Genomic DNA, 20,050 nt, shown 5'->3' with positions numbered 1-20,050 from the left:
AGTATCCAAACGTCAATCTAAGTGGTTTCTTGACAATTTCTCTTTAAAAATAAAGACAAAAAAAAACCTTCATGCACTATAAAGAGTAACCAAAAGACTCAAAAACATCCATAGGCGTCTGTAATAACTTTGTCACAATCACTACATTTTTAAGACACATGAATTCTCACCAATGTAACACACTTACTCGCTTTCTCAAAGTCAATTCTTTGTAGACCTGAGGAACATTTCATAATGTCTTCTCACTTCTATGGATTGATGAAAATGTCCATCTTCACATTCCTGATCTGAAAAAATAAAAATGAAATGAAAGCTGGACAAGGTTTCCGGAGCTGCTGAGGATGCAGGAAGTTGTACAGGACACCAACCCAGACGATGTGCCTGTGCTAACCTCTTTACAGTGTTTGTTTTTGAATCCCTGCTCAGTAAAGTATTCTCCCTTTGATTTTGTTAAGTTGGGGAACTGATGCAATGCTGACGCGTCCCTTCGTGGGTGAGACGACATTGTTTTGGAATGGCATTGTGAAGCTACAGTTATTTAAATTCACCCAAAAGCAGTACGGCCCCCTGGCATGCAGAGAGAGGTATCTTTTTTTCTTAGTCATTGCAATAGTGTGAAAATGCTATAAACAGCGTTCACTGGGGACACCTGAAGAATGGAAATAGTTTGTGTGTTGTTCCGTCAAGTTCTATCATTGGATCTCTGATGAGTGACTGCATTCCGTCGCATGCACGTACTGTGATATGTTGTACATTTTAAATGACTGCACCTGTCAATCTAGAGCAAAGGACATTGGAGTCTTGAGAGCACACTACACCATAGATGATAGTGTGTTCTCGTCAGGACAGTGGCAAGGGCTAGATGTTCGTAGGGAGTGCATGGCCGGCAGGGCGCCCTCGCCGGGGGAAAGGTCGTTGAGCTCCTCAGACGACGAGAGAGGGAAAGAGGGTGACAAAGAGATGCCTGAAGACGGGTCAGCAGATCCAGCAAAAGTGCGTGGGGGCTTGGGGACTAGGTTAGGCTCCAGTGTTGCTCTCGCCAGAAGTTGTTTGTCATCCAACAGCTGTCCATCTACGAGACACTCTCCCTGTCCAAAAGAGCCCCGGCCTGACTCGGACTCCCCGTCGGACAGCTCCAGAGGTGGGGAACTGCTGCCGTCCAATCTGAATAGAGAGTCTAAGTACTGGGCAAACTCCAGCACTGCCTGGCTGGGGTTTCCATTGGATAGTTGGGATGGAGGAGTAAAAGCTGTCGGTCTGGTCTCTGCACATAACTGTTTCTCTGCATTCTCCAGCTCCCAATCTTCATTATCTCCATCCATTGGTCTCGAACCAATCTGCGGGCTGAGGGGAGCGATAGGAGTGGTCCCTGAGCTGTAGACACCAGGCATCTGTTGGTGATCCCCATCAGGAAGCATTTTTCGGTTGGTGTTAGGCTCCGGCTTGAAAGGCTGAGCCAAGGTGCTCTGATTTAGCAGAGCTGGGGAATGGTTTCCACTGTAGCGAGGTGTGGCAGGAGACAGCCGCATGGGGTAATCCGGGGTGGATCTGGATTCCTGTGGGGTAAAGAAGGGCCCAACCTCACCCAAGTGCTCTGGTGTTTCCTGGCAGAGGCAGTCGGCAGCCAGTAGTTCAGTGCGAGAGCTGAGAGACGGGTTCTCCTCAGGGATCGGGGCATCCAAAGAGAACGGGAGGCAACTCAGCATTGGCGAACCTCTTAGTGCAGCTGAAGAGCGTCGAGAATCCAGACTATAGAGGGATTCTGCGTCCGAGAGACTCTCCATGACAGCCAGCGGAGCTTTGCGGTCCCTCAGCTCCACTGCCAGGCGCTCCCGTGCTCCACGCAGAACTACAGGCACTGGAGGAGGAGGGCACTCAGCGAAACCATCCAGAGATATTTCAGACTGGGCACACGAACTAGAGGAGAGGAGAAGAAGGGGTTGGAGAGTAGTGACAGGGAGAGGAAGGGAGAAGGGATCCAAAATACAAGACAGGCATGAAAAACGGGTCAAAACAACTTACGGAGGGTTAAAGAAGAGAAACGGGAAGGTGTTAGTATGTAAATCATATCTATATTCTACAGACTAGGTGGACACCAGAACAACATTACATAGATGGAGAGAAAAGGAGACTGGGATTCCAGGAGTGTATCCCAGTGCTCTTGTATTAGTGTCTAATACAGGAGAGAAAACATCACAATTCAACCCCTATTAGGAGGAGTTCACACTGACTTTGGACAGGGGCTAAGCCAGAGGGGGCGAGGTGGGAACTGAATACTACCATACGTTGCAACTGCTCTGTGGTCAGACAGCGTGCATGCGTGCATGAAAGAAGGGAGCACATTATGCAAAATTAGTATTAGCATGCATTGCTTACCGTAACAATGGTTTTTGTCTTGTTTTTTTTTAACCAAAAGGAACAGACAGAAACGATGATTTTGAGAAAACAATAAAGTAGCAGTTAGTAGCAGTAGTACTGTTTAGTATTGGCTAGAACAGACATATCCCCATGATTATCCCTATAGTGTATGAACAGGTTTTGAAGAGGCTCCATTATATATCAAGTTAAAGGGGAAACTGAATATAGAGAGGATCAAACAAACGGTTTTATATATGTATTGTTTAAGGTTCCAACACACCCACAGTGGTGCCTGGTGTACTGACCGAACACTGCTGTTCCTGCGGTGGTGGGTTGTAGGTATCGGCTGCTGAGTTGTTGATGTATCCACGAACATGCTCTCTGGGTTTAAGTCCACTTCTGTGGGGCTCACCATGATCTTGGCTGCTGACAGCAAAGCTGTTTTCCCTTTGTTGTAGTTCTCCAGCACCTGTCCCAAGCACAAAGGTGTACAGACGCATGACTTTAGAGGCACGATGAGACCAGGAGAGGAGGATGGATGTGCATTGAGAATCCACATGAACAGAATAACTGCATTCAGTTCAACTTAACTGCTTTAATAAAACAAGACATTCAACAGATTTAGCTTGCATGCTGAGTTTTGCAGACAAATTAACTGGATGAAGATTAATTATTAGATTGATGTATAATCTTCTGGCCATTATTAGTTTGGAGATCCACACACACACACACACACACACACACACACACACACACACACACACACGCACACACACACACACACACACACACACACACACACCTCCTAAATCTGTATTTAACTGTAGATATGAGAACTATTATTATAGTGTTAAAAAATTGTTGGCATTGTTGTCCAGATAAATGTAAGTGTAATCTAATAGTGAGACATCGCCTCCTCCAACTGACAATAAACTCCCACAATGGAGTCATGTTGTCTGAGCAAGAACTATGCAATACCTACATTCTGATAAATGGACAGTAAAATATGACAACTGTATATGCAACTTCAAACACATACAGAAACACCCTGACCCACGCACATCTTAACGGTGTTAATAATAGTTAATAATGTGAGGAGAACAAACACTAACAGCAAATCACATCAACACACGATTACATGTATTTGGTTAACTTTAATGAGTTTAAAGACTTGGTTGAAGCACATCATGGTATAAAACAAGTGGACCAGTGATGACATGAAAACAGACAAAAGAAACATACAATTCATGCGACAATGGAAGATAAAATGGCAACATTATTGAAAATGAATGTAAACAAAGACTGAACATCTTCTTAGGGACAGAAGCCCTTTAAGTAAAAAATGTCATTAAAACAAACATGTTTATAATGTTTGGGTTATGCAGATGGTTATGTATCACACTAAACATGATGATGTTACATGGGTGAGTGTGTCTGATGATACATGAGGACAAGATTTCTGTGAGTGATAAACCGCAGCAAATATTTGGCACCAACAACATCAAAACATCACCTGCATTTGGAGGCACAATGACTAAACAAAGCATGAGACTGCAGCCGGAGTACCCAGAGACAGATATCTATACTTTATACTTAAAGTTTTCCATTATGCAATAATGTACTGCAACCACTACAGCCATAGATTCATGATATATAACATTTATGAAAGCCCATTTTGGCTTGGCATCATAAAATGCACAGTGGAGAACATTAAAATAGTATTCCAGTTTTCAGTCTTAAAGCCCTCCACTGCACCAAGTCAGTAATAAGAGAAAATTATGAATTTGTTAAGATTCGTTGAGCATCAATTTTACAGCAGAGACGAGCAGATTACTTCATATTGACACATTTGTCCCCCCGTGTTACTCCATCTGCTGCTGATGAGTAATTGACAATTTCTTGAGGGGATTATTGAGGAAAAGCTAAGTATGTGCTTTCAAACGGCAAAAAGGGAGAAGAAGAGAAAAGCTGCAGCGACTGAAACACCCGGCCAGGAAGGAAGAAAGAGCAGTTAATGTGGAAGAAATTAGGTTACCATGGAAACTTTGTGCATACAAAGAAAACTTGTTAACTTGAGGAACGGGGTGAGCAAGTTCATGCCACAGCACTTGACCAAATGTGCAGTAGCTATGAGAGAAAAGGAAAAGAATGAAGGGTTGATATGTGGAAAGCTGGATGGGGAACCTCAATAACAAGAGAAAGAGTGCAGGTGAGTTTGGACTCAACGTGCAGGGTTGTAAGAGGGTATTTATGACTACAGTTTAAAGGGAATACATAGTATTGTACTGTTATATGCACCACATAACAGTGATGTAGCCAAGAGGCTACTTTGTGATAACAGTTAACTCATCACATTACTGTCATGTACACACATGCCTTGCCTCAGATTGCTTTGTGACGGCATCTGGACTACTTGCCTGGACTTGTGGCACCCAGTCTCCAGTTCTTATGTGCAAAGGGAAAGAGTAAAAGAAATTCTCAACGCCGCAAGAGATACATTTATTTCCAGTTTTGCTTAACTGTTATATCAGTTGAGTTGCTTTGCCTCATTCATTTGGGACTTCTTTCAGAGGAGGAACTGGCCGGCTCTCTCCACCTCATCTATGGTCACTTTATAAATATTAGTACTAGTCATTTGAGAAGGTCTTTCTCTAAGAACCAACACCAAACCCTGAGTTTTAACATTAGGAGGCAAAATGTTTCTCCTGTTACACCTCATGGGTATGACATCACATCATAAGTTTGGCCACAGTCACAGTAATAAAAGTAACACTCACAGTTTTCAAATGTTCCACAATTAATTATTCCTTTTACAGATTTGACTAGATGGTTAAATGTGTTGTGCTAAGAATCTGATGAAGGCCAAGTCTACGACTGTGATGTCATTAAGTCTATACAAGAGTGTCAGAAGGACTGTTCTGCACTTGTAAACTACATACGTCATGTTTTTGCGACGAGCTATGTGTTATTACTATCTTGAGGGGAGAATCTTCTATCCGAGCACAGTGCGACTGATCGGATGGGATTTCAGAAACGGAAGCAGCCATCACATCTACGCTCAGGTGAGAATCAGGCAGGTCGGATTGGGTTTGTGGTGGAACGCATGAATCATCTCCAATTGAGAGGGCTTCCGAGTGAGAGTTGGAAGGACTGTTAGACAGCGGAGGGACAGACACCGAGACCGGCTCTGAGACAGCAGCACAGTCTGACAAAGGAGGAGGAGGAAGAACAGACTCAGCATCTGAAAAGGAGGAAGAAGCAACGACAGATCGAGGGACGGAGACATCCTCAGTCCCTGTGAGGGAGGCAGTGAAAGGCACATCTGTGTTGGCGGGAAGGGAGGAACCAGAGGGAAGAGGACTAGAATTTATTTCAGTTTGGATTATGAACACAGTAGTATTGTTGGTGGGTTGATTGGCTTCCAGTTCCTCCGGTCCTGAGTTTTCCTGCTCAGACCCGAGACATAATGGTTCCAGTACCTGCAGAAACACCAGAGGTATCATACTACAGACTAGGCACAGCAGGCGCACACAGGCACACACACAAATTCAAAACAAAGTAAAAAACACAAGAAAATGCCCTCCCAACAGTGGATCTGTCACATGCAAATATACATATATATATGTTATCAAAACAGATGTTCAATGCCCCTGAAGATTACGCTAATAAAGATCACCATAAAACCAGGAGTGAGCAGTCCCCATGCTTTGAAACTGGAAGAAAAAAACAAGGTGAATTTAGTTATTCGTTAATGAAGGGTCGCATGCATAAATTGACCACAAAGTAAAAATCTAAATCTGACAAAACCCTTAAGGCATACCGTTACATGTTCTGTTATTGCAATGCTTCGGTTTTAGAAATAAATCCCTCGGTTTTTCAATAATGAGATGGGTTGATTTAAAGGCCTTCGAGCGGATAAATGCGTCACCCATCATTAAATACGTTTTCCCGTATGCATGTATGTATGTATGTATGTATGCATGTATGTATGGCTAGAGAACCACTGGATGTTGTAGCTTCTATTTAAGGAGAAAGCAGGGTGCAGTTTTTATCAAACATACAAAATGGAACCATATTAACCAAATATTAGACTCTAAATGTACTACTCCAGTCGAACCGCTTAGCATCCTGAGCTACTGGCATTTACTGCCGGCACAATTACACTGTCAAATCTGTAACTTTGTAAAACAATTATAGAATTTAAGAGAATTTAATAAATTATATAATAATAATTTCAGCTGAAAAATAACCAAAACTAATTTTCAGGTCTCTAGCTTTACTTAAAAAGTATAATCAAAAAAAAAGTTGTATCCCCTACATGAACAATCAATACAAATATTTGTGAATGTATTTGAATATTTAAAGTTAAAGACGATTCTCACACACTCATCATCCACCAATTCAGGTATCCAGTGTTGGAAATCATGACAAACAATTAAAATGAATTCCACCACCATTTCAAACACCTCATACCAATCCATCTGCATGCACTCAGATAAAACAGACCTTGTTTAGGCCCTCCATCACCATATGGGGCATGTGCTCATTAAGCATGGCAGGTGATATGATGACCTCATCGAAGGCCTTGTTGTCCCCCCACAGAGCCGAGTAGGTTGGTTCCTCCTGGCCACAACTACAGTGAACGAAAGAGTCTGTCAATCACGGTGAAGTACAAAGTGAACACACATGTTGATTCAGCAACAGCCTGCCTCAGTATCCATTTGGGAGAAGCATAATCCAAGCTATGACACCACTGAGTGGAATATTTTGTGACTGACTTTGGAAATGAGCTCATTTTAGAAACTAGAAAAGACTCACAAGTCTGAGCAAAAAGCTCACTAGCAAAACTAGTGGCAAACTATAAAATAACTTAAAGTACAGCAAGAATAGAAAGAAGAATAGGACGAAGAGTGAAGACGACGGAGAAAAACTAACCAGTAGCTTTATTGTAGTTTTTTATTTGTATTTTCTTATTCCATTATCAGATTAGGATAAACTGGCCAAACCACTTCTGCCGTGTGGTTTTGCACGAGCTTGCAGAAGGTGGTTACTTGCTACCGTCTGATGGCCAGACACACACAGCATTACTGCAGCAGCAGTAAAGTGCTACAGGCCAGAGATCAGATTGTTGCACCTACATGGACTTCCTTTGATTCAATTGGCTTCCAGTGGTGGTTTGAAAAGCAACCATCACACCTTTGATTGTGTTATAGAAGCCACAAACACTTCAACCCAACGAGACAGTGTTATCTAGCTCGACTTGAAGTGAATAAAGATAACAAGCTATTATTTTCCAGCTGTTAAACAGTTATTACCATCCCACATCACAGAGAACTTAAAAACATATTGTTTTTAAGCTATGGAATGACAGCCATCTGTTATTCATAAGATAACTGAAATGTATTCTGGCCTTGGATAACAGCACAGCTAATGCAGGATGTTTGATACCGGCGTCGAACTGAATCAGAATAAACATTTAATTAACTTTAAACATTATTGAAATGAGATATAATATTAGGAACGCACAGCAGCAAGTGCAGAGAGAGGAGCAGGGGAGCACCAGGTGTTAATCTGTAAATAAACACTATCCCCAGTATACAATGTACACCTTTTCCCACTGAGCTTCCAGTTCTTTGTGTCACAGGTGTGAAACAAAATACCACTCAACTGATGACTGATCTCGCTGATGGAATCTTATGCATGTAAAACGGTGACAGTAAAAAACAATATTTGGGGGGATTTAGTTGCTGTAATCTCCAAACAATTTTCTCACCATGTCTCTGGTGGATGGTTGTGCACCACATGGATGATCCTGCCAGGAGGGTATAGGGGGGTGGAGGCTGAAAGGGCAATGCTGAGGTCACTGGGGTGGAGCCACAGGCGACTGCTGGGGGGCGCTGCTGGCTGAGCTGGAGGATCATCATCCTCTACTGGAAGCTCTGATTTGGGAATGCATTTGGTGCCTCCCGCAATGATCCTCCACTGTTGTGAAGAAAAATGCATTTTAGTTATGTAACATGACTTCTGAATCTAAATATATATTCTGCACATTGTATGCGTTTCTGCAGCAGCCAGCGGTTTACTCAATTAAGCACTATAATTACAGCAGAGATACCAGGCCTGCAGTGTAGTGAGAGCTTGTGTGGAAGCCTGCAGTTTATTTTAATCAGCCTCTGTAAAACTTGGAAAATAATTCAGAAGTGTGATGCTATTGGGTTTATGTAGTTGATTTTGATGGGTGAAAATGCAAATATGTTGTCAATCAGATGACCATTTAATCATTCATTAGTATTTGTATGGTAGAGATATGTTTTTTGTCAATAGTCCACAGAGCATTCCCCCAAATAACTGCAAGGCGGCACAAGATGTTCTTGGCAAGACCAGATAGACGACTGTATCCGTTTCCTACTTTGTTCTTTTTTATGTTAAATAGTACAGCAGGTCTACTAGTGGTATATATCTGACTGTCATCTTCTAAAGTGTCAAGAGGTTAAGTCACCTTTGGCTTGTTACTTTTCTGCAAGACTTCCAGAAGGTGGCGTCGGAAACCCTCCAGTTGTGACAGGCCGAGCCTACAAGAGACCAGCAGCAGATCTAATGTGGTATTACTGCAACAAAGTAAAGTTAACCACAGTCTACGGAACATAGAAGAAGAGATACCTTGGTACCAGGTCTTTTCCTAATACCACGGATGTGACAAACTCTTTGGAGTACTCCATGGCATCCTCACTGGATAAATACAAGAAAGAAACAGTGGAATAGTGTGACCCGGACATGTGGAGAGAGTTATGGGTGTGACCTGAGAGGAAACAGTTATCTGGACACATTTCTAGCTCACGCTTCAAACAAACATTTGTTTTAAGTTATTCAATTAATAGAATACGACACAAGGTACACTATTGTACATCAAGTATTGAGGGAAAACATTTATCTGGCCATATACACAAGAAGGCCCACAAATGTGAGTGGAGTTATACTCCAGTGACTCCAGTGATACAATACTGGAAATGAAACTACAGAAAGAATAGACCCTGATTTACCACGTGTCACACCATACACAGGTCTAAACTACAGAAACTACATTTCCACACTATTGCACGTGACCGGAAAAGCACATGATCGATGCCTGGAAAACGTGCTTAAGCGTTGCTGAGTTTTGAACAGGCATGAACAACCAAAACACAACACAACCATATCATCACGTGAGCAATAGCTCTTGATCGATCGGGCCAAAATAAGTCTACAACACAAGGGTAAAACAGCACAGTGCAAAAGTGTTTCACAATAAAAGATGTTGGGAAAAGAAAACATTGAACTTTTGCTTTCATAGTTCATAAGTGTTGATGACTGGAAAAAGGTTTCCTGGTTTGATGAATCGAGGCAGAAACTACAATCACTAATTCTACTTACTGAACATCTGGTGGCTTTAAGGCCAACGGATACGATTTAGATCATTATCATACTTAAATCCCCCAGTGACCCCTGGATTAACTTCTCTTGACTTCAATAAAAACACCAAAGGTGCACTGCAGCATTTAGTTACATCTTTGTACAGAATAATACAAATCATTTTGGGATGATCTATTACCTCTAATCCATTATTTATTGTTAATGAGGTGTTCAAATAAATAAATGATTGATGAGGCGGAAAATACAAAACTGCAACGTTTCCGGTATGATTCAACAGACCTTTGTTGGAGGCCATAACCCCCCCTCACACCAAACACTACATCATATTGCTCCTAGTCTCATGTTTAGTCTCCTGTGTAAACACAGCAGGGACCATTTCAGATGGACTGAAAATTCCCAACTCTGTAGAGCAAAAATATTTATAACATGTGTGGCATCATGCTGAAGTTTAGCAGTGATGTGTACTGAACTACAGCTACAGACCCAGCGCTTCAGTAAACAGTGATGACCATAGTATAATCTTCGACGGTGGTCTGGCATGAAACGGTCAAACTTGGGTTAAACGCAAGTGGGATTTATACGCATCAACATGGGATTTATGCATGAAAGTGGCAAACAGGCTTTTACTGGCATCTTGCACAATGTAGACAAACTGAGCATCTGATCTTCTCTTGAAAAGCCTTTTGTACATCCTGTAAACACACACAGATGGACTCACCTAAAAAGGCCACCAGGTGGAGAGTAAGAGTAGCAGTGAAGTGTGGGATACTGAGGTCTCAGCAGGAAGGAGAGGATAGCAGCAGTGCCTGCGCCAAGAGAATGGCCGACTATCACCAGCCCATAGTGCATGGTGCCCTTGTTCTGTGAGAGACGGCCGCAGTCATTACACTCACAACAGCAACACTTTGTAAAGAGCAGGGTTAGCTAGGGTTAGTGTACTATTGCATGCAGAGTACGAAAATGATGGAACATTTTCATTATTGATTGAATTCTTTAGTATTACATATACTGAGTCGTGTACCAAGTCTCTTCCGAAGGCTTGTGACAAGATCATTTCCTGCTCCAGTTTCTTCTTAATGTATTCTGCTGAGTAAACCATCCCCTGAGAGTGGACAGAAAGAGACAGAAATATAGACAGGAGGTTTGGTTATTAATCTCTTATTAAAATGAATGAATAGTACTAAATAGTACTGAAATGTACTACTATTGACAACTGAAATGACCTTTGGAGTCTGGAATAATGTTACTTGTTCAAAGTGTGTAATGGAGAACAGAAACGCAAAAAGGAAAATCTCTTAGGATTCTGTACAGAGGAGTATACTCAGTGTATCAATGTATTGTAGGAGAGGGTTTTAAACCATGAATCTCTCTGACCTTGTGGCCGAGCCAGGTCCCGTGCTGCTCCTCGACAGGCAAACGCTCAGAATCCCCTGTCAGATCAGTCAAGGCATCCTGATACACACAAGACAAATACAAAATTATAAAAAGACAGCCTAAAGCAGAGAACAAGAGTGGATAAACTGAAACAGGAGGAATTAGACAGAGAAAGCAAAAAGCTTGTCTTAGTAATTAAAGTGCACCTATCAGACAAAGGAATTTAAAATACCACTCATAATCTTCATTGTAATTTGGAATATTATTGGTTATACTATATTTACTGTAGCAAGAGCAGTAAGCCTACAGATAATGGTATATGCTCATATAAGATACATACATCATTCTTACTTTAATGCTTTTTTCTCCATGCAAGGTTTTCCTTTGCTTAACATTAAGCTTTAAGTGGTACTTAATGTGTGGAGAACCACTGCCTTTGAAATGGTGTTTTTTTATCTTGATAATGCGTGTCAGAAGTTTGGTGTTAGCCCTGAGAGCTCAACACTTACTTACTTAGATTTACATATTCAGAAATACCTCGGAAAATGCTTCTTGAATCTTTGTACTGTAGTTGTAACGCTACCCTACAACTTTCCACTGGCTGCGAGAAAAGCATCAGAGCTCAATGGGATAAGAATCATGGCCTTTGTAATAAGGGCATGATAAGCCCTCAGCTGTTGGTTCAAGTCAGGAATGATCAAATACTCATGCAAAAAAAATAAAATAAGACATGCAGTTCTAAACGTGGCCAGTTACATTTCTCTATGCGTGAAGGGTGTAGGAGTTTGAGAACACTGCATAAAGCTGAGAGGATTTCACCTGCTCGGGGGTGTTGTGAGGGAACAGGGCGCACAAATGTTTAGAGGTATCTGAAAATATATTACTATTAAAACCGAATAAGAAAGATCAAATTCACCTTTGGCGATAGGGTTCCTCTAATACTGATGACAACCTTCTTTTTCGCATGATCCACTGCCACAAAAAACGGAGTCTCATAAACCTGTACAGAGTGGACAGAAAACGGTGGTGAGAGTGAGAGGAACCAGCAACGGGCAAAGTGAGGAGAAGACAAATAGTTGGTAGTTCTACTTCCATCCCAGCAAGCTGAGCAGTCTTTGTCATCAAATATTTCTCCACTTGGCACCGCACACATAAGTCATATAATTCAGTCCCTGGCAGTAATATATCGATGGAAACTCAGCGCTAACCTCACCAAGAAATGCTCTGCTTTATAATCATGTGGCTCAAGTGCTAATGTGAAAATTCCACCTAAAAAATAGAATTACTTAATTGAATATCCGGTCAAATTAGGAAACAATTTCAACAACTATGTATATATGTTCTTATGAGTGGGAAAGTGATGGGAGGGGAAATTATTTTTACTTTTTATTTCCTGTGTTAACTTTGGCTACTATATTTTAAAAGTTACTGGCATTTTTTCTTATATTTGATCAGCTTGAGACATATTTTTGTAGTTGACACCATCATGCCAATCAGTTTGAAAGGCCATTTTTCTCACCAACGTAATAGAGCGAGCCCATAGCGATGGAGAAAACAATTCATTGCTCCCCATTGACTTTTATTGCGGGAAGGTCCCTCCTTGTCAATTCTGTCTGCTATCAAATAATATACAATTGCCTTCAAGCTTCTGTGTGGTCGGATGCACTCCCAACAGGGTAAAGAACCCAGAACAAAGTTTTTTTACTTTGCCGAAGGAAAAACTAAGGATACAGGCAACAAAACTAGAGGCATCAGCAGGAAGAAAACTGTAGGATCCTGACTCTGTTTGCCTGAGGTTATGTGCGCAGCAAGCATTTTGCCCAAAAGACAGTTTTAGGCCAGGTATATTTCGGTAAATTGAGCTGAAGCCCTTTGATAGTACTGTTATAGTAGAATGTTTTGTTTGCATGATGGGACATGCTACCTGCAGCTTGCTAACAGCTAACACGTCCCATCATCATTTTTGTTATGAAAATGCCCAGTAAGACAGCTACTGCGCATTTTGTTGTCATTAGTTGCATACTATGGCGATTGTTCTCCCTTCCGAGGACTTTTTTTTCAGGGTATGGGGCGTTGCGCTCCGTCTCTGTTGCCCTGACATGGGGATGCAGCAGCTTTAACTAGATACAGCTTTACAACAAACGTGCACTCGACTAGGCAACAACCAAGTACTGATCACTCACCAGGAAGTGAAATCAAAAAATGAAGATACAAATGTTTGCCCCCCTCTCACCACAGGGGATAAATCTCCCTCAAAATAATTTAAACTGAAACATAATTTGAGAAAGTTAAATGTAAATGACCAAATTGGACCCCCTTCACTCTTCGGCTGCACCTTAAAAATCTGTCCATGCCAGTCACAAACAGCCTCGGCGGAGTCCAACATCTACTGAGAACACACTGAGAACGTGGACACATCAACTCAACTCCCCATATCTCAGCAACTACACTGCTGAGTAAAGTGTTATCAAAACATTTACAAATGATGGCCAGAACGACAAAATGAAGCCACTAAATGATCAGACTGGCTGCTAGTTTGTGGTTGTGCAGCAGTGGCCCTTTGTTATGTTTGTTTGACAAGATTACCGACTGGTTTGCTATCATAACATTGTATGCAGGACTTTTTGTGTTAACGGCTTTAAAAAGGCAAACAATAATTCACCGCAACAGTGTATTTTGAAAAAAAAGTAGTAAAATCGAAACAAAAGCATGGACAAACGCTGTTCCTCGTACTTCTTAATCTCCACACAACCAATCCATTGTCTAATTTATGAAGTGAAGGCCAAACACCTCTGACTGCTCGTTAGCCATTGTCAGATTACTCACAGCATCGTGGCAGGATGTGTAGACAATCTGAACCTGCTTGAGGTCCCTGTCCAGGAAGTGTCTCCGTATGGCTAGGACATTACAGCCGCAACAATTGTCCTCCTCCACCGTCACAGACTGAGACAACCGAGAGCCAGAAACTGAAGTACAGCTGGGGTGAGAGGGAAAGAGGAGGAAAGAGGAGAAAACAGGAGGATGTGAACACAAAAAAACGATGAGTACAAGAGAAAATCGTTAACAGGTAAGATAACAGATAAGATAACAGATATATAATCAAGTATCCCAGTGTAGGCGATGTGCAAAGGAGAGTGTGATTAATTCGACAAATCAGCCTGTATCGGCGAGTGAGTCTAACTGGAGTGGTATTATCTCAGTGGATTACCACTTGGCAAGTGTTGACGCATGGGAAATTTGATCCGCACTGGAGAGGCTCAAGAGACACAGAAGCCAAATAGATCAAAACTGTGCAGGTGTATGTGTCAATGCTTACGGGCAGGAGCTGGCGAGGCGGCACAGCCCACAAGCAGGCTTCCTCATTAGGTACATGGGCCAACCGTACGCAGCCAGGGCAAAGAGCATGTAATAACACACATCCTTGTACATGTTCATCTCAGTCTGGAGAGGCAGACAGACACAGAAATCTTGAGATATTAATATCCGCAGGTGTCATTTTAGATTACTACATACAATAAGCTCACACACACACACACACACACACACACACACACACACACACACACACACACACACACACACACACACACACACACATACTATTTGTATTAAAACACATTGCACACAACTACAGAAAAAAACAAAACAGGTGGCTGTGTTTTTTGTTGTTGTTTTAAACCAAGGAACTCTGGGACACCTAGGTCACGCCAATTATTGTTAAATCTACTTCTATCTTAAATAATAATGACTTTATCAGCTACAGCCTCTGTTTGTGCATTGTATATCATTTACGTGACTTAAAGAAACTAAAATAGTTTACAAAAAAAGCAAAGCATGTTGTATTTTTATGATCCAGTGTTTCATTGTTTACCTGAACTCTAAAACATCCATGTATCTATTTATCAACTGCCCACTGTTCATGTGATTAAAACACAACCTTCACTTTGTCAATTTGTCACACAGATATTAACTTACAGAGTTCTTAAGATCCAGGTATCGAGTATTACGAGTGACAGGCATTCCAGATAAGAAGGCTAAGATGTCATTGTTGGCCTTAGGGAGAGAAAACAGAATAGAAAGGTTGTTTTCATTATAGGTCATGCCTACGCAAGCGCAGAAATACGGACATTTATTTATTTTTATAGACGGTGATACCTGGTCCAGGATAGCAGATCTCTTAGACCTCTGCCTCTGGCGGAGAAGTACCAGGCCAGCAATAATATCGCTAGGCACAATGTCCAAGTCTCTGAAGAACTCTGCAAAAAGGCTGGCCACTTCTGAATACGCATCCTGGACAGGAGAGCAGCAGATATTAAGACATGTGACAAAAAGAGAATTGAACAACAGTTTATTTTAATCATGCAACCTATTAACTGGTCTGACTCTCTGCTTGTTGTGCTCTGTCCAAGTGAATGATAGTTCATATCAAATAATATTCTCCCCACCATAATTGCAATTTTGTGTTATTGGATTATAGGAAACACAGCTTTAGCCAAAAGAAGAGACAACTTTGGCCTCTCAATTTCACAAGCAATGCTGATTAATATACATACTTGGAGATCACCAAGTATGTTTTTATGTATGTAATGTAAGGCGGCATAGTACAACCCTTCAAAGCACGCTAACCTGAGGATTTGTCAATTTGTCCCAATAGTCAGAGCGAAAAATGCTTTAGACTGCTGGCTAAAAGCTAATGGTGATCTTTCTGGATGTTCTACTTGCATAACTTCAGTTCTGCAGGCCAGTCTCATGACTAGCGGTCACTAAAGTTTACATGACAGCTTGTAAATTGATTTAGACTGAAATTAAATCATTTTACATTCATGTTTTATATGAAATGCTTAATGTTTCTGTTAAGTAGCTGAGCAGTGAGCTCCTTTGTGTCACAGCCGTGACTCATCCTGGCAGGGATTATTTTAATGACTGGCTCACTGGACGGTATGCCTGACATATTTATGGTTGCATTCCTCTGTTTTACTTTAACCGCAGAGAGGAAACGGACAAGTGTGTGTAGTGACTCACTGATTGTGTATCCTGGGCTCTTGTGCAGCACATGAAGAACTTGAGTCTCCTGCTCCAGCTGCTGGCTTGGCCTTCCTCGAGCCGGTGTCTAATCGAGAGAAAAGGGAAAGGAATACTATCAAGACTGAATTTTTGTGGAAAAACAGACAAGATGTGCATGACTAGATGCTGTATCAAGACAAAATAAGAGACAGAGGAAGAAATAAAGAAACTAAGTGCTTATTAATACCTGAGTGTGTACGTAGTGAGGTTGCGCTGACGCCGACGGGTGGCTTTCAGTTTGACAAAAGTCCGACCCGTAGGATCAAAGGTGCATGTGAGGGTAATGCAAACGCTGAAAATGACTAGCCAGTTGCATGCAACGATTCCTGCAGAGAATATTAAAACATCATTCACATTCAAGCACAACAAACCACTCTTTAACTTGAAATGTCCATTCTCCTTTACATCCTATTTCTCTCACCCAAAGCCAGGTTTTTGGCAGTGACATCAGAGCATGGCTGATAATACTGGACGAGCCAGGCAATCCCCACCACAGCATATACTAGCTCTACCAACAGAATAGCTTGAGAGAGAAAGAGAGAGAAAGAGTGAGGTGAATAATGATCGATATCTGTCCAATCAATATAAACAGTGTTCAAATCTTAACTTTGAACCACAAGTAATCCTCACAACCACATCCTCACAGGCATCAAGAGGTAATCCTGTTTAAAGAGAGCCTCAGAAGAAGAAGTGCTGGCATGTCTCACCTAGCCGTATATAGATGACATACTGCACAGCTTCCCTGGGCTGTGTGTACAGAATGCTGCCTCTCATGCTCAACCACATGATGGCACTCTCACAGATAAGGCAGCTGACCAGGATGCCCAGGTACCCTCGGCCATGGTCCACCAGCGTCACAGAACAGGACTGGTCGGAGCCATACGGGAGGCCAAACAGCACCACGGACAGAACCACCAACCTGAACATGAAAGAGAAGGGTACGAAATAAATATACACTCGTTTATTAAAAGAAATATATATATGCAAAAACATAATTACGGTGACTCACCAGATGCAGTGCAATAGAAAGAGGAAGAGGGCGGGCAGCACCAGGTCATCACTTCCAACTGACCAGCGCCGCCGAAACATCACCATTCCAGGCATCACTGCCCTGTGGGAAGACCAAGGGGAGAGGGACAACTTCAGGGACAATGAACACCATTTTAAAACTGGCGTCCATGTCGAAAAAATGCATTATGCTTCAATTCTCTCTATTCAAGTCTCCACAGGTATTTTTGAAAAGGTTTGACCTAATGTCCTACATACTGTACATCACAATCTCCAATGAGAAGCTTCTAACATCTAAAGAAGGGGAAGAGAGGACTGATGAACAAACTCAGAGCAAATTTTTTACTGGCATGGATTTCTCAACCGGTCAAATATTGCTTAAAGCTTGACGTCATGATTAGGCCAGTGATGTACTTTCTGTTTATCAAACCCTCTTTACTGAAACTGAGAGAGGGCTGCAGGGATTATAACAGAAATAGACTTGCACAAGAGGAGAAGATTGAAAGATAATGGACCTGAAGAAGATGAGATTAAGTGGGTGAAGGGATGCAGAGAAAATACACCACTTAATGAACAAAAGAAAGAGAACCAGCTTTGATATATGATGGTACCAGGCTGGTTATGGCCATGTAAAAAGCCTCTGTTATGTCACTCTGTCCATTCTCCTCGTTGGAGAAACATTGTGAGTTTACTCAAGTTGCCTCTGGGCTTTACTGAACTGAACTGTCAAATGCATGGTAGGGAGGAAGTAGTAGGGAGAGAAGGAGCCACCGAGAGGCTGATGTAGGCCTTATGGCGCTGATACAGGCTGACCCAGCCTTTATCGTGCACTGCTCCTGCGTATTTGCTGAAAGCTAAAAAGGACAGATGTTACAGTTCTGTCCAAAACGTATGCTATCCATCATGCCCAAACCGTCAACTGTGAAGGATAAAGCAGCACAAGTTAGTTTTAAGATTTCTTGTTGGTCACTATCCAGCACTTCTCTGCTTTTTAGTATTGTTTCAGAACATTTTTTCAATATTTTTTGGTTATTGAGAAACTGGCAGCACACTTCTGGTTTCACCCTTAAATACCAGTCATCACAGTTGTTAAAGTCTCACTTCTCACATTGTGCCTGTATGAAATAGCCCACACGGGACAATTGCATCATTCCCTCGTTAGGTAAATGTGATATTATACAAGATCTTCCCTTTTGAAATTGACAAATACTTCAGCAAAGATGCAGTGATCTGCATTCCTGCAATGGCTGCAATTGCAGAGGCAGTTTGGTCGGATCACATTATGACCAAAAATCAGGAGTTGGAAGACCTGGGTTGCTTAATTAAATGGGAGAAGTGCAATTGCACATTTACAATACATGAACTCAGCTGTTGGACCAAGATAGCCAAGTAACAACTGGAACAACTTGGTGGTGTAGCAAATGTGGCATTCCTCTTTGTGATATTTTTAAAGTTTGTTCACACTTCTGTTTCCTGACATTGTGCACCTTGTTCCTGTTGCGATTTCCCACTGGTTTATTGGAATTACCTGGACTAGAATGTGTAGTCATATTTTGTTTCCCCCTGTGCATATCAGGTGTCAAGACGACATCCTTATCATTCCATTCCGCTCTTTTTGACGGGGATGGTGCAAGCTGGCAGTAAAAATCCAGCTCAACAACAAGCTGTCGGTTTGCAGAACAATAGCACTTGTGGTCCTTTACCTTTGTGTTTCACAATGTTTTCTAGGGTAATTCCATGCCGTAATAAGGATGATAGACCTAGGCAATAGATGGTGTCTGACAGGACTTGCTTTTAGAGGAGAGTCCTCATTTTCCTGCATCAACATGAGTAAGGATGTAAAATAAAAGAGCATCTGTACTACGAGTTAAAACATGTAATAGATCAGACCCTGGACCGACTGCAAGGAGTTTCCTCTTTCGGTGCAGAAGACCAAATCACTCCAATGCTCCATCCTGACCAAACCATGTCGTACATGTATTAATTATACTAGCTCAGCACATGGAGAGGCGTGAAAGAAGGCCTATAGTTTGATTAAGAAAGAAGAGAGGACATCATTCAGTAGAACTAACCCGAAAATACTACTGTTCCTTGTCTGTACTTTGTAATTACCTCTGAAGGAAGAAATCACACAAAGAATAAAACACATATTCATTGAGGCATTTGTGCTACCACCTACATAGCTCTCAGTAGAGACGTGTGGAGTATCAGAAACACACTGGCATTTCCTCTGAGCAGATCTGAAGGAGAAATACCTTCTCACAAACCTTTCTCTTTTTTTCATTACTGAACACACCGAAATGCTGAAGACCTTGCTGTCAGAATGGATCCTCATGCCCCACAGTTTCACTTTCAATTTGTAAGTTAAAGCTTTACATCTGCAGCATGTACTGTAAATTGTATCATATCTTCAAATCTTTGTCAGACTTCTCAGCGCCTTTTTCATCACCAATGTTTAGCTGCGTGCCAGTTCCCTCTTTTATTTCTACGCAAAGACCTGCGCTGATTTATGTTTTGTCTAAATACAGATAAAAGGTTTCCCTTACTGTTTGGGACAAACATGAAATATGGGCTTGTGTATTATATGCTCCTTTATGTGCATACATTTAGTAGTTAATTTACCTTTATACAGGTACAGGGTACAGTCTGTGATCTACATTACAGTAAACTGGAGACATCCTGAACTGTAATAGCCTAGTTCATCGCTTCGCATTATTCAACTTATATACAGGTGGCCTTCATACACTCTCGTGCCAAAATGCATGTAAACAATCCAGGTATCAATTGTTTGTTTGTTTTTATTGGCTTTGCCAAAGTCTTATGAGGAAGAAATGCA

The 20,050-nt window shown here is 41.6% G+C and overlaps 1 protein-coding gene across 1 annotated transcript; it reads right to left on the bottom strand.

Annotated features, from left to right (window-relative positions):
• Positions 1-812: 812 nt before the first annotated feature.
• On the bottom strand, positions 813-17,310 carry dagla (diacylglycerol lipase, alpha; the record flags this gene model as incomplete). Its single annotated transcript, XM_079217073.1, has 19 exons — positions 813-1,917; positions 2,664-2,827; positions 6,865-6,991; positions 8,132-8,340; positions 8,858-8,930; positions 9,019-9,087; positions 10,487-10,629; positions 10,790-10,870; positions 11,143-11,220; positions 12,059-12,142; positions 13,969-14,119; positions 14,459-14,583; positions 15,118-15,195; positions 15,298-15,432; positions 16,165-16,252; positions 16,394-16,532; positions 16,628-16,729; positions 16,914-17,125; positions 17,216-17,310. The coding sequence occupies 19 exons, from the start codon at positions 17,308-17,310 to the stop codon at positions 813-815; spliced, it is 3,258 nt and encodes a 1,085-aa protein (XP_079073199.1).
• Positions 17,311-20,050: the final 2,740 nt, after the last annotated feature.

The sequence above is a fragment of the Taurulus bubalis genome (assembly GCF_910589615.1).
Source record: "Taurulus bubalis genome assembly, chromosome: 4".
Lineage (NCBI taxonomy): Eukaryota > Metazoa > Chordata > Actinopteri > Perciformes > Cottidae > Taurulus > Taurulus bubalis.
The sequence above is the reverse complement of the archived record's forward strand: the minus strand, read 5'-3'. Positions and strand labels throughout refer to the sequence as shown.